The 16,529-nt window shown below is 34.9% G+C and overlaps 1 protein-coding gene across 1 annotated transcript in view; it reads left to right on the top strand.

The window, feature by feature from the left end:
• The first annotated feature begins 6,496 nt into the window (after positions 1–6,496).
• TMEM244 (transmembrane protein 244) overlaps positions 6,497–16,529 on the top strand; it is a 40,148-nt gene continuing 30,115 nt past the window's right edge. The window contains 2 exon segments of the mRNA XM_015600060.1: positions 6,497–6,557; positions 6,913–6,974. Coding sequence (XP_015455546.1) covers positions 6,497–6,557; positions 6,913–6,974 — 123 coding nt within the window.

Genomic DNA, 16,529 nt, shown 5'->3' with positions numbered 1-16,529 from the left:
CAAAATAATTTTCAAAAACTAAGGGACAGCTTTTGAGCTACGCTTCTTTTGCTCAGGCTCTCTTCCATGTCTGGAAGTGTACTTTCTCTTCTAATAAAGCTTTTCTTTTCTACTGTAAAAAACAAAAACAAAAACAAAACAAAACAAAAAAACAAAAAAATGTGAGACAAATTTTAAGATCGCATGAAATTTGAAGTTTATTTTGAAAGTTAATTGAATAAAATTATATCATTAATACAAGGAACACTTTTAATGTTTTTCTGAAAGCAGGTCTGAAACAAAATGGTAAAGATAAAATGAAGGCCTTTCCGCGTAGAAAAAAGTTATTTAGAAAATGAAGCGGATTTAACCATGAGGCATAAAAAACAGATTATTACTACTAGTAAAGATACAGAGCTGGATTAATAGATGCAATAAAAACATTCATCCAAAGGATTCCTAAACTAGATGAATTAAAAGGTCTTATATAATAAATTTCTACTACATTATGATGAGCATATACTTTTGACGACTAACAGTTAGTGGGTGCTTACCATATGACACGGAAGAACTATATCACTAAATTGTCACATGAACTCTCAGAGGGAGATGCTATCATTGTTCATGTTTTACAGATGAGGAAACTGACACAGAGAGGTTAAACAAATTTTCCATGTTGTGTGATTGTTAAGTGGTAAACAACCAAGATTTGAACTTGTAATCAGGCTTCATAGTTAAATATCTTTATCACCACAAAAAGCTAAACTGGCTTATATCTGTGTTTATTAGTGGTATTTGCTCATTATAAGTTACTACATGATAAATTACATAACTGCAGACCAGAAAGGTTAAGAGAATTGTCCCAAGTCATTCAGTTAGATGGTAGCAAAGACAAGAATCCTGGTTTTTCCTGTCTAGTGCACTCCTCAAAACTGTGCTGCATTCCACTTATATGATATGTGCAGAAAGCCAGAAAATAAATTGAGAAAGATAATCTGTGATAAAATGACCACAGAATAATTAAACGTGACCAAAGTTATCTAATCATTTCAATTTACATTGCCTGTCTGGTGACCACCCCTCCCCTCCACTTTTCTATTCATCGGGGCATTAAAAAAGTTTCAAGATATTGATCTGACTGAATTTCTTAGACACATATAATTCTGCCATCGTCCTGCGTTATGGCCATGGAGAGCACCCAGTTTAAGCTCACTTGTGAATGATGTTATTAGAAGCATGCTATTGTTCGGATCATACATTATGAAGGTAGGAACCCTCTGAGCTATTCATCTGACATCTTTTATTAATTTTAAATTAACCTAGAAATTAAACTGAGTTACTTTTTTTAGAAAGAAAAAATGGTTTGGTAATTATCCGAATAGTCACTAGCCTGCATTTTATTCTTAGGTCGTATCTTGAGTTGCTTATATAACCTTCAGGAAGTCAATAAATCTATCCCAGTCTTTAGACAAAAATTATCTAAACCTTAATTTCACCCTGCTTTCTTCCACTTAGCACCGCTCAACAATTCTCCTGTATGTAATGTATTCCCCCTATGAAATGATATGTAATAAGCAGAGAAAGTTGAAGAGGCATGATTGCACATAAGTTTAGCTGGGCTTTCTCCACTCCCGTTTAGAGGGACAGTACCCGAATTCTAGGCCTCAAGTACTGTCCCTCTAAGACCTACTGAGATACAGGTGCAAGATTTGGGACTGAAGCCTTGAAAAGAGTCCCACCTTGCCTACACTGCTGATTATCAGTAGTATAACCTTGCTAGATGAAAATATTTAATACTTCACAGATGCCTGAAAAAAATGTGCAAATCCATAGGCCTAGTAATTCTGCATTTAGTAATTTACCTTATACAAAGATTCATTTACAATTATGAAATAATTCACATCACAGCATCATTTAAAATAGTACAAGAACAACAATTTCAGCCAAATCTGTGTATGGTATAAGTCCAGCGATAAGGGACTTATGTAAAATGATACTTTCATATCATGCAGTATCCTACAACCATTCTAAATATAGAATAGTTATTAGCATCTGAACATGGCAATAAATTTATAAAATATTATCTTTATTTTTAAAAAATAACAAAAGCTTTATACTAATACTCTGAAATTTCATGAAGATTATACCTGAGGGGTAAAATTATGTGTAAATTTTACTTTACTCTTTGTGAATTTTCATATTCCTGTAATTTCCCTAAATGAATTTGATGCACTTCCTGGTCTTATCTCTTTCTAAGTATTAACTCTGGGTTAGCATTAAATTCGGTTTATTTCTTGTCTAGATTCCTACCCTGGCCAGGTGCTGCTGCCATCACGTTTGTCCAAGGCAGCGGTGACTCATATCTCTCTTTCCTGGTCTCAGTTTGGCCTCAGTTTTGTTTGGGTTTGGTTTTGGTTGCCATTATTTCTTCAACTGTTGGTAAGGTCAAAGGAAAGGCCTGATAGATTTTTTCCCCCCTTTCATTAATCCTTCAACATCAAATTCATCACTGTGAGTTAAATGATTAATAATTTATTCAAAGCAAAGCTTTGGAGTAACTGAAGATATTAGAAATCTTTCAGAAATCAATTTTACTTACATCATGTATGTCAGGGTATAGCATGTTGTGGGGATGATGAAGTCTGTGAATGAATATTAACATAAACATTGACAAAGAAAGCAGTGTGTATATGACTTTCTTCGAAGTATTGTTCTTTCTTACACAACAAATATGCTCCCCAAAGTAAGTAGCATAAAAAACAAATCGTGAATGTGCAACTGAAAGGAGAAAGGACAGAAAGCTTCTTATCAAACAAATATTCATTTCGAATTTTCCGACTGATAAGTTTAAATCTCACATGTATTGCTAAATATTTATTATCTTAAAGAAGGGTATATTAGAGCTTTCTTGGAGGAAACTTTATCTGAATAGCTTCAGTTTTGCGTGGGTTCAGTTTCATGCAATCAGGTTTCATTTCCTGTAATAGATCATTTTTTTAACTCATGATGAAGAAACTATGTCAGTTTATATCATGCCAATTTGTTCAAGCTATCCTAATTTAATTAATATATCAGCCCTCATCTCACCTGTGGTTTTCATGCAAAATTTCAGATTATCCAGGAATATCATTGCTATATACAAACATAAGGATCCTGGGTTGGCACAAACTTTCTATATAAATTTGTATATATTCAGCTATGATACTGAGTTGCTAGACCCAGGAGCCATTATGATTGAATTTCATAAGAACACCAGACTGGAAATGCAAATACAAAGCTTAGGGACTTATTTATGGAACACCTATCTGTAATGTGTCAGTCTCAAATGATATTATTGAATGATTCTTTTCATAAATTTTGAATGTGCTCAATTCTGTAATACGGTATCTATTATAAATCCAGTGTTAGTTTGGGCACATTTATTCCAGATAGTTTTCAAATGCTTTGGGTTTGGTAAAATGCTAAAGAACTTCATCAAACATCCCCCTATTCTTACCTGTTTGGAACTATTCATACTTTAAAGAGAACCGAATCCTTCTATAGCTACATGCTAAGTTGACAATCAAGTTACCAGGGTGTCATTTTATCTGTTTAACTTCTAAGAAGTTGCAGAATGTATTTCACAAACTGCTGCTGTATCTCCTCCTCTTTTTATTTTTTAAAATTACTGGAAAAATGCATTCCCTAGTGCTAGGCAAAGCAAAATCTGGAGAGATTTGGAAATTTTGTTTATTCTAAACTTAGATTCCATAATATTTTGAGTGGGTCTAAATTTGATAAAACCTGTTCTCTCATTCTTACCGTCAGTTTGTTTTAGAGTCATCTGGTTTTGATTTTTCAAAGAGAACCTGAAGATGAAAATTCAGCTGTACAGCTGCACAACTTATTGCCAACACAATACTTTACAGAGATGTGTATGTGTTTGTGTGTGGGGGGGCAGCACACACATGCAAGTATGTGTCTTTAAATAAAAAATAAACTATACATTAAATCTAGTGATTATTCAAATTGAGTTTTAAAGCTCTCATCCCACCAGTCCCTTCTAACTGTGGGTTTATACTGGAGAGAACAGTGGAAAACTGTCAGGAAATGGGTCTAAATGCTCTAAAATTTTTTAGGAATTATTTTTTTAAGGCAGTAATCTATGCAAAGAGGTATTCCTTTCTGAAATTTCTTGGTCAAAGCATCAATACCTTTATTGCCCTAGGTTACTTTTGAAAAACAGGATGACCAAAATCACTTTTTCACAGTTGCTTTCACAGGACTATTTAATAAATTTTAGCAAAGTGAATACTTGGATAAGTGATTGAATGAATGATCCTGTCTATAAAGATATTTAGACTTTTCTGCTTAGTACGATTTTGTATTCATTTATACAATTGTGGGTTTTCATGTTAAGAATAAAATTTTATTTAAAAATTTTTATTTTAAACACAAAATATACAAAATATTTTAAAAATTATATTACTGATTCCTACAACTGATTCATTTTTTTTTTTAACTTTAGTCATGGAACAATTCTTTTATGGTCCTTGGGAATTCTCTAAGCGTATCTACCCAAAATGTTAATATTTAATGGAATTTGCACTAGCAAGACTCCAAAATGGTCCCCAAAATCACCACCAATGATCCACCCTCCCCCCTGTCCCCGGTATTTATACCTTTGGTTCATTCCAATAAATCTAGACTACACCTGTGTGACCAATAGAGTACAGAAGCAACAGCATGTGACTGTCAAGATTGCAAAAGGCATTAAATCTTTCTTCTGATATCTTGGATTACTGACTCTGGGGGAACCTAGCCACCATACTATGAGAACATTAAAGTAGCCCCTTGGAGAGGCCCATATGGAGAAGAAATGAGGCACTTGATTGACTTACCTCACCTGTGAGGGAGCCACCATGAAAGTAGGTCATCAAGCCCCAAACTTCCAGGTGACTGTCACCCCCAGTCAAAATCTGACTGCAACTACAAAAAAGCCCTAAGCGAGAACTAACCGAAAGTGCTCTTCTTGAATTACTGACCTAGAATTCTGAGCATAGTAAATCATGATTTTATGTCATTAAATTTTGGGGTAATTTGTCACACCACTCTAGTAACTAGAATAATATTTAAATGTATATGTATTCAGCAAATTTATAGATTTACTTCTCATTTTTAAGAGTATAGAAAATCAATAGTGATTCTAAGATCAAGTGCACACTTAGATCCTCCAACATTCATTTGTCAAGTTTCTCTTCTTAGAAAAGATTTTATGTTGAAAGTATTCAAATTTGTGCTATTTAATTTCCTTCCTGGCCTTTCTAGCCTTTCACTACTTTGGTAGATTTACTTCTTATCCCTCTCTAAAGACATGCCCATTTTACGATCAGAATCTACTGGTGCCCCCTGGATTTGGTGGACTGTATCTAGTGAGCAACCGAATAAAGGGATCGGTGCATAATGGGTGATAAATACACAAACTGATGAGCAGATTTTAGTGCCTTATATGTGCCAGGTATGTTTTTTCCATTACCCCTTTGTGTGTGTATAGTCTTTTTTGTAGTATTTCACATGTATTTGATTTTCCCAATAATCCTGTGTATTCAGAAAAAAAAGGAATCTCATGAACAAAAGGTGTTCGTTAGCATTTAGAATCTTCCTAACATAATTTTGTCTTTAAAGGTGTAATCAGCTTTTGGTTTGTAGAAAGAAAATCTGAGAACTGCTCATTAACAAATAGCTTCAATTTCCCCAAGAAACACAGGCTCCTACTCTCAAAGAGCTTCATTTTTGTGAGGAAACTGACAACAAAAAAGAAGAAACTCACTACAAAGCAATGACTTCTATGCAGAGATGCAAATAAGATGAGACACTGGAGTCATTAGATAGCTGCTCTGGAGGGCAGATAGCCTGAGATCTGGAAAAAAGAATGAAGAAGGAAGGAAAACTTCACAGGCAGAAGGAGCAGAGCATAAGGGCCGCAAGGTGAGAAAGAGCTTGGCATATTGGGGACAAAATGAAGGTCGATGGCAGGCAGAAGAGTGGACCTGGGTGGTACAAGATACAGTCAGACCAGCCCCGTCAGGGAGGGCTTCGTATAATAGAATAAGAAATCAGAATCTTTTTTTCTAAAAGCAGGAAGAAGCCAAAGAGGACTTTATACCAGCGATCTGAAATATTTCTAAAGGTTCCTTCTGGCTGCTCTATGGGTAAACAGGGTACTGTATGGGGGCAAAAATAAAACGAAAGGTGTTAGGAGACTAATACAAAGGATAGGGAGGGATGATGTTGGTTTGGCTATGGAGGTAGTAAGAGAAAGTGAGAGGAATTGATATCTGCAAGACATGCTTTGGAGGAAGATGCTGAGAAATTTGCTGATAGTTTGCATGTGGGGGTCGTTTGCCACCTGCCAAACCTCAGCTGTTTTGGCTCTACCAAGTTTCTGGCTTGTACAGCACTGTTTGCACAATCATTTTAATCTTCACTGACCTTTCCTTTATTATTTTACAAAATAAAAATGTTAATGATAAAAAGCATGGGTCTGTTAAATGTGATACCTCGAAACATAGATGGATGTTATCAGCAAGCTGAAAGCAGTAAGTTTTAGCATCAGTTGGTTTCTCAATGAAATTTAAAGCTGTCAACAATGTAGTCAATGTTGAGGAAGAGAAAAAAATTAAAGTTATATAAAATGGATTATTGTAATTGTTTCTAAAGAAAAGATACATTTTTAACCTCTGTATCATATTTAAGCCTATTCAACTTTTGTATATTCTTGACACTATTCATGTTTTCATGCTTTCAAATACATATAATTCTTTACTAAATATCACATTCTAGTAACACACTGTAAATATTTGAATGTCACCAGATACATTTATGTATGTATTAAAACATATTGAATTCTTTCTATGTCCTGGACACTTTTCTATGTGCTTTGATTATCGACAGGAACAGACCAGGTCGGCCACAGTGTTTGCCTTCGGAGGGCGTACAGTCTTGTGGGTATAAAAGTAAGTAAACAAGCAACCAATAAAGAAGGAATCACACTAGGAAGGGACAAAAGACAAGATGGACAATGTTCAGGGTGTCATGGGAACACACAGGCAGAATCATTAACTAAGCAGTTGGGTGACTTGGGGTGGGAAAAGGGATAGGAAAATCCCCCTGGAGGAGATGACCTTCAGTCTGAGATCCAAGTTTGAGTTGCATATACTGTGGAGCTTATCTGTAAGAACTGGTCACCTCACTAAGGTGTGATCTCAGCCATTCATTCAATAGCCTCACCTCTATATAAGTATATTTTCTTTCTCTAACATGGTGCATGGAGGAAGTCCAATAAAGAGACACATTTGTATTTTTAAAAACAGGCTCTGGAAAGAAATTCAATTAAGACTAAAGATGAAAGTGAAGATGGAGTAAGCTGTTATAATAAATTAATGGCTTATAGCCAAAAAAACCCCAGAAATGTCTGATATATTGAAAAGTGGTATATTGAGGTTCACAGTGGCTCTGCTCTATTCGGTAACTGAGTTCTCCGTGAGCTCTATAAGGAAACGAGTTCAAGCAGATTGTAAAACAGATTCAGAATGTACCAGGAACAGTAAAAATGTGCTTTTTAAGTGAGAGAGATAAATCGTTATGTGTCCGAAGAGGTATACAGATGTTCACTTGTGCTTCTGCTTTTGTTTTGTTAGAGAATTGTATACTATGGTAGAACTCACAAATTTTGACATTCACAAAGGCCTCAGGCCCTCCTCCCTGGAACTATAAAGGCCCCTATCCCCTTTAGATGGATATAATATTTTATCTAAAGAAAGACTGCAGAAATCCAGTATTTGCATTGTGGGTCTCTCTTACCATTTTCTCAATACATACACCCACTTTCGCATTGTTCTTTGCCCTTTCCAAGTTCCTCTTTCCTACACACGATACATTATTGCCAGAGTTAAAAAGCCAGAGGGACTGACTTTCAAATATTTCAAATGTTATTTATGCAACTAATTTAGTTTGCCCAAGTAATAATGTACACACCCAGCAGGATGTGCTCTATAAATGACTCCCCAGTTAATCTTGGATTCCACTTAAAAATTGGTGTTATTACTAACTTATTAGTCAAAAAGTAAAATGCTTATGATAAATCTTATGCTCACAGAAGTCTTTCTTCTGGGGAGCTAGAACTCGTCTACAAAGAAAGAAAAAGTGAATTCTCACACCCTGGATCAAGACCAAATCTGGAATAAGTCAAGGTTTCTGATATTGTTTCTCATGTCCATGGTATAAGTTTAAATTTTAAGTCTGTGAATTGAGTACTACAAAGATTATCATAGTTTCTGGTCTCCATCTCCATAAAGTCTCACTATGTATTCTATTCTTCTTTACCTCTCTTTTTAAACTAAGCAATGAATATTTAGAAAACGTCTTTATTCATATAGCTACCTTCTATGCTATAATATGAATATGTTATTGAATAGGATCTTATATGGATCCAATATGAACGGGATGTTGGTATTTGATCCACCAGAAAAGGGCATGCCAAAAAATGTTACACTAAGAACTTTTCTAAGGCTGAAAAATATTCAGCACAATGAAGACAGTAGTACTGAGTTTTTTCTTTAAATTATTTTGCTCATAAATCATTTTGTTAATGACTTAATACATACATATAAAGCAACTTGAATCTTATTTTGACTTGAAAAGGTGCCACCGTTAGTGTAAACCTGTCAGTCTCACCTGATGTTAGAAGTATCAGAAGGCCTTTATAGCATAGTCTCAGCCTCAGCGTATCAGCTTACTGACATCCTGTAACTAAAAACAAACAAGAAGCTTGTAATGCATACAGATAAGCATCACTATGTGTTTTTCTTAAAATAATGTTTTAGCTATTATTGTTGTTGCTGATTTTCCTTTCATTTAAGTGAGGGAGAAAAATAGCCAGCAAATAAAACCTTCTCTTGACAGCGTCAGGCTGTCTCCCTGCTGTACGTGTGAACACAGAGGATTCATAGTTTGTAGAACTATGGTTCCTGTTTGATTTAGATTTGCTCTTAAACACTCTTAGCTTGATCCCTGGTGCTTATCTGCAGAGCTTGCTAGCTGCTGTACCAGCAATATTCCACGTCTTCATTAACTTACAATTAGGTCACTTTTGTTCCTTTTTTAACAAATTGCACTGCAGTTTATAAAAATGTGAGAATTTGGCACAGTTTTGTTTCCACCAAGGCACCTTGGATTATTTCTCAAATGTTTTCGGTTAGGTAAAATTTCAAATGCATCTTGCCAAGTGCCCTTTTCTCCATGACTTCCAAATCCATGAAAATTTCAGGGGAAATTTAATCCGTATGTTTCTGATTCATTCACTCTTAACTCATCATATTATTGTTTTCAAAAAACAATTTTATGTCCAAGAAACCCTAGGGACATTTTTAGTCAAAAATTTCCCCAATTGGATCATGGAAGTCGTTAATTTTCAAGTATTAAACATTAGACTTGAACTTCCCCCACCCCCCCCATTTTAACTTCAAATTATTCTTGTAAGAGGTAAGTTCCAATCAGAATATAGAGAATGTGAAATGACTGCACATTTCTGCCAGCAGCTGCCTTGCCAGAACCGAGGCTGACTCAATCAGCCTGAGCCTGCTAAACAAAGCCAAGTTCACCCCTTAATCGTCAGAGTGCTCTGAGTCTCAGGCGTTCTTCCCTCTACTGAGTCACCAGTTAAGTCGCACTTGTGGATCTGAACCTGCCATTTTGTAAAAAATGTGAGCTGAGGCATGTCTAAACCCTTTTGGAATCAGGAAGTATCACACTTAGTAACCGTTTCTTCTGAAAGGGAGGAGAAATCTTTCTATAAATAGTGTACTCTGCATCTACTACAGTATTGTTTGTTTACTTTTTTGCACATCATTTTAGAGTCATCAAGTCACATTACAAAGGACTTTCGGTTTCATGCAAAAACACCAATATACTTTAAGATGCTGAACACATTAACAAATAAGTACCAAATACATGTTTATGCATTGGCTTCTAGTTGAAGCAATCTGGTTGGCATTTTCTCAAGGGAGTTATTTAAATTTTAAATGGAACAACATCTCATTTAGATTTCTGCAAATGTGCTAGGGCAAAGAAGTAATTTATATGTACATGAAACTCTTCATTGAAGCACCTGGGTACTTGACAATAATTAAAATACAAAGTAGCCTTATTAACTTTTCCTTTCAACTTTCTACCTTTTTTCTTCTTCACCGAGAGTGAGAGGAAATTTCTAGAGTAGATTGTCAGGTGCCCAGAGGTCCTCTTTCCTACTACCACATAGTGCCTGCTTGCAGTTTGCTCCTGTATCCCTTTCTGTTGCATCCTTCAAAGCTATGCTCTGATCTTCTCTTGTACATTCACTGTCTATTTTCAGAATATGTGTTTTTATTTCTCAAACTTTCAGTCCCTTTTATTCCAACTGCCAGAAATTGAACATTTATTTCACTTTAATGCCAGCAATATAATTAAGGAAACAAATGATAAAGAATACAAAAAGGGTGGAAAGTACTGTAAATCAGAAATTTCCATAATGCAGTTTCAGCAGTGACCTGGGTTTGGATAATTCTCCCACTTACCGTTGTTGGCTCTAGACCTCCATCTTCAGAGGATGTGATTTAAATCAGCGGTCTCAAAAGTGGCACCCAGAAATGCACATACGGGGTCCATTCCAGACCTATCAGAAACTCTAGGCATGTGTCCCCATATCTGTGTTAACAAACCAGCCAGGTGATTCTGATTCTTGCTGAAGTTTGAATTAGCCCCGAAATTTAATGGGTTGAATTCAACAGTTTGCTTCTCATTTTGTATTTCTTTCCATGTTTTTTTTTTTAATTAAATTCATTGGGATGCCATTGGTTAATAACAGTATAAAAGTTTCAAGTGTACAATTCTGTAATACATCATCTCTATATTGATTACATTGTGTGCTTACCACCCAAAGTCAAATCTCCTTCCATCACCATGTATTTGATCCCTTTAACCCTTTTCATCCTCTCCTAATCCCCTTCCCATCTGGTAACCATTATACTGTTACCTGTTTCTATAAGTTAGTATTCTATTGTATATATGTACCACATCTTCTTTATCCAATTATCCATCAGAGGACACTTAGGTTGTTTGCATGTATTGGCTACCATGAATAATGCTACAATGAACATAAGAGTGCATATCTTTACGAATAAATGTTTTCAATTTTTTAGGTAGATATCCAGAAGAGGGATTGCTGAGTCATATGGTACCTCTATTTTTAATTTTCGAGGAACCTCCATACTGCTTTCCACAGTGGTTGTAACAATTTACATTCCCACCAGAAGTGTATGAGGGTTCCTTTTTATCTACATCCTCTCTAATACTTATTATTTCTTATCTTATTGATAATAGCCATTCTAACATCATTTTCTGTTTTCTTAACCTTACCTTTCTTATCAGTGGCATCAATCACTGTACTTTGTTGTGAAAATTTTGAAGTCATTTTTACTCTTCTTCATTTTCTTTTTCTTTTTCTTTTTCAGCACCTTGTCATAAAAGTTGTCCATTTGGTAACCAAGGTAGTTTTAAAGATGTAATCCTTCTCACATATTCTAGGCCCATAAATATCAAATTTTAAGCCCTTTCCAGTAAACCAACCGATATCCTCTCTGAAGTCTTCTATTCTATACTCCTATTAAAATAATTTCCCTAATATGCTGATTTTATCTGTCACGCCACTGCTCAAGAACAGTGCTATTTTATTTTGAACCAAAATCTAATTCTCTTGTTTATCCTTTAAGGTCTCTACCAATTAGCATTTCTCTGCTGCTTTGGTCTCATTTCTCATTTTCTAGCAAAGCAGACCTCATTGGCTATACTCACTTACTTTTTATTTTATGTTTCTCTTATTTAGAATGCCCTCCCCCTCCCCTTTCCACCATTCTATATTCTCTTCCTATTGAAAATCCAGTTCTCATTCTTTGAATCAGGACTGTAACTTCATCATTCGATATTTACTTTTGCTCTGTGATCACTATATTGAATTTGGCCTAACTTATATGTTTCTTCCTGGGTATTATTTCAAGTCAATGCAATGTATGTACTCTCCAGTTCTTTTTTTATAACCTCATAATGTTCTTGTACTCTCCATTGCCCATTTCAAGGCCCAGTACTGTGGTCAACTGACCTAAAAGTAGGTAAAATGAGATACTGAAACTCAGCTGTCCATTTGCAGTTATTAGTTGCCCTGGTTTAAGTTTATGGGAGTGAGTATGAAACTTATTTCTAATAAGGTGGTATATTCATAACAACTCACCACACCATGTGATTTTTGATTCTGTGCTATTACTGTTTAGAGATACTGTCCCTTATTGTGACTTTATCTTTTAACACACAATATATTACTCAATAAATTGAAAGAATGAAATAACTGCGTAATTATACATGTATACATATATCTTCTATTTAACATGGGCCCACACCTAAAAGAAACTCTGTTAAGGCTATAAACAGAAAAAAATTACCTTAACTTTGATCAGTATTTCTATGGCTCTCGGAAATAAAATAGACTATTTGTTCTTAATATTTTTTATAATTTAGTGATATCCTATAGCGTACTTTATTTTAATTTCAAAAAGGCAATGAATAACAGATGTGGTAGAAGACCATAAAAGGGAGAAATAGTTTAGAGAGAATCAGTAAAACTAAAAATATACAGTGCCAGGCTTCCAAGGCAAAGCCAACTATGATAGAAGGAACAGAAAGCTTTAGTGGGAACCAGTTTCATTTAATCATGGCATTGAGGGTGAAGGAATTTTACTTTCTTACTTTTTATGAATAATTGATTTTGCTAAAACAGCATCTTTGTCAGCATCATGTCGTTTAAAATTGTATTTGGAATTCTATACATCAATACCAATCTTCAGATTCTTATGATTAAATTTGTATTTGTCCACAATTGTTCTTTATGAAGCCAAACCTAAAAAGCTCTGAAATCTATTTTGATCACTCTTATGGTGGTAGAATATTACTTGACCTGAATTAGTTTGGTGGTAGAACCTTACATAAACTGACATAAAATTATTTAAAGTTTTTATTTATTCCACTTGGAATGAAGGTTCATACATTTTGCGGCTCAAATAATGTGTTTGAATACAGAGTAAAGTTCCAGACCCCCGGGTGTGTGATATATTATATTGATTTTATTATCTTTCTAAAATTTTAAATTTTCCAAATTTGGAAACATCTAGCCCCATAGATTTAGGTTTAGTGATTGTGAACTTGAACTCATTTTCTCCTCTGATTTTTATCAGGAAGAAGTTCTAAACTGTGTCCTGTTGTCTTGAAAATATCTTTTTAAAACCTTGAAGTTTCTGAATGTCTCTACTATAAAGGAAGTAGCTAAGTTAGGTTTTAACAAAAAGAACCCTGGATACAAGTTATACAAAGGGACTGCAAATACATTAAAACATGATAAAATATCAAGGGGCAAAATTCAGAACCCAGAAAGTGAAGAGTTTTCAATATTTTATTTCTTAACTTCCATGCGTGTGCTGAGTAAAAAGAAATATATGTATGCACAAGTACATATATATACACACATGTATATATGATATGTACACATGTATATATTTTATCAATCTAATGGCAAATGAAAAAACTTGGATTAGACCTATCGAATGTGTGTGGTGTTTGCCTCTAGATTATATATTATGATTTCTCATAGCAGATCATAATAGTCATTCAAATAAAAGATATTTATTATTGTAGTTGCCACCACACAGACATGCACATAATCTCCACCCAATATATTCTCTTGGCTAATTTTTCTAGTGTGATTACAGAAAACCAGGACTTTTCAGTATTTTATCCAATGGATGATTGCAGTGAAATTAGTGTTGGCTCCCAATGTATGGTGCCAACTTCTTGAGAGGATAAATCTTGGGTGGTTAGAGTTGAACTAAATAATTCCAATGGAATATAAGTTGTACATAAAACACTCTGCATATGTTGAGAGTAGAGCAAGTGAAGCATAGGTTCTTTGCTCAGCACTGGACTGTGAATCATTCCCACAGAGCTCCCCCTCAGCTCTTCAGGGAGAAAAGCTGGCCCATTACTGTTACAAACAGGGCAAGGCACAGGATTCAAATAATTAACATTTTACTCAGTTCACTATGTGCCAAAATCTGAAGCAGACACTGGGAGCTGTTACAAAGTTATTAGCAGACAGAAGAAAGATCCTTTCTCTGAAAGAATTTACAATGTAAGCAGAGACACAAGGCAACCACACATTAAAGGAATTGTCTAAGGCATATTAGCAAAAGAGCATTGATAGTGTTATTAATATGCATATAAAAGTCAAATTTAAAAACATTTTAAAAAAAATATCAAGCCCTGGGCTTGCTAAAAACACTCTTTTCACCTTTACCAGAGCCATGCTTTTTATGTATGGGGCATTTATTGCAGAACGTTCTCTGTGTAAAAGTTAAAAAGATGCTGTAATGGGAAAAGCATAAGAGAACACAGGTAAATTCCCATCTACGAGTGGGTGCCAATCAAAAGATGAGGGAATTAAATGTGGCAAATGAAAGATTGGTTCTGGATTGGAGCCTTGGGTAACAGAGAGACATAGAGCTCCAGTACTGCATTCTGGCAGTTCTCGAAAACATTTCACTGACTGTCTAAAGGCTATTATTTTAGAGGATGGGAATCCTTCTGTTTTCCAACAGAATGTCAGAATTTTTATATTGCTTTGCCATGATGTAAAAGGGTTTAATGATTTCTTTTTCCAGCAGTCTGTGGTCCTAGGGAATGAAACCCAGAGAACAGGCTATGCTTCAACATGAACGACAGCACCATCCTTTGAAGACAATCTCAAGACCTCCTAACTGAAAATCCATGTTTCTAATTTAAGTATGAGACAGTAATTACTCACACGGCCAGGGAGAATTTCAAGTCCCTGCCCATTGGCAGCACTGTCTAAAAATGATCAACTCATCTTTCGAACTTGATCAAACTACAAATGGTATTAGAACTCAGTTGTCTAATAAGGATGTTCATTTTGGCACTCAGCAGTTTATGTGTGGCTCACAGATGGCTTCTGTCTCATTTTGTATAATCCAATCATCCTGCACTATTGCATCTCACCCTTAGTCTTCAGGAGTAATTGAAAACCTCACAGCGACAATCATCTCTTCTTCCAGATGTCTTCAATATAAGGAATGTAGCTTTCACCACCTCTTTGACATAGGATGTGTATATGGCTCTCCAGGTCAGAATTGCTCCAAGCAAGGTAAAGAAAAATTACTTTTTTACGCTGCTTTTCCATTACTGCCCAGCACTGGTGAAAGCAAATATGTTCTATAAATGGCCCTTCTTTCAGTAGGCAACTCGTTTCACTTTTGTGTGGGTACCACGCAAAAAACATTTTGCAATACTCTTGCATCATGTGGTAATGATGGCAGTATAGAGGTGCCCATGACCAAGAAAGGATAGTAGCTATTTTAAAGTTAATATGTTATTCACAGGCAAACTTTATAGTATTTACACCTGTACTTTTGCTATTGTTTTCTGAAATCATGACATTTTGTTCTCAAACTTTTTTGGGGGGGTGGGGGGCAGAGGTGGCTTTTATTTTTTCAACTTCTAAAAGATGTATAAGATTTTAGAAGCAAAGTATTGAAACATTTTAAGCTGTAGGTGTATTAGTTCCTTTTTCCCTTGAGGCTAGTGTTAATAGTTGTTTTATTTTAGTATAAAAATACCCCTTAAAAAAATCAAAGCACCTAAAACAAGGAAATATGAAAAGCCTCAAAGCAGCTGAGTAAATTCACAGAGGCTTTGGGCCTATAAAAATCTGGCCTTAAGGGAATGACACTCTGGAAAATCAGATTTTTTACTTAAAAATTAAATTATGATTTCAAATTAGTGCTACATTCATTTTAGTAAAATTTTAGTGCTATATGTATTTCCTTCATTTTTTTTCTGTTCACTGCCATCATCACAACATACATCATCAGTAAGAAATGCTAAATATGGAAACAGCTAAGAAAATTTTTCTAGATTAGTAAAAACATTATTCAGGTAAAATATTTGTTAAAAACTTTTTTTTTTAAATGACTTTAAACTGTTCATAATTTATGTATAGTTTTGGGATTGAACTAGCAATAATAACTTTGCTGAAGAGATAATAGTTTATATAAAGTATGAGGACCAGGGCTTACACACACACACAGACACACAGACACACACACACACACACACACATCCCACATGCTCCTTCTGGTGGAAATATCCAGGTAATCGCTGCAGTTTTTACATTTTTAGAATCCCAGAATTTTACATGTGGAATCTCAGCCTTAGAAACATTAGACCAACATGAATATGTTCAGAATAAGTGAGTTGAAATCTGAATTCTCATGATACATCTCTGTAAGTTATGAGTTAACTTTTCTTAAGTCCTGTTCATTGTCATATTATCAGCACAGGAATCACTGATATGCTCATAAATTAATAGCAATAGCAGAAGTGACCTTCGTCTGAAGAGAATTCCAAGACTCAACAAA

This window comes from Pteropus alecto, unplaced genomic scaffold, assembly GCF_000325575.1.
Source record: "Pteropus alecto unplaced genomic scaffold, ASM32557v1 scaffold79, whole genome shotgun sequence".
Classification (NCBI taxonomy): domain Eukaryota; kingdom Metazoa; phylum Chordata; class Mammalia; order Chiroptera; family Pteropodidae; genus Pteropus; species Pteropus alecto.
This window is presented reverse-complemented; position numbering and strand designations above follow the sequence as displayed.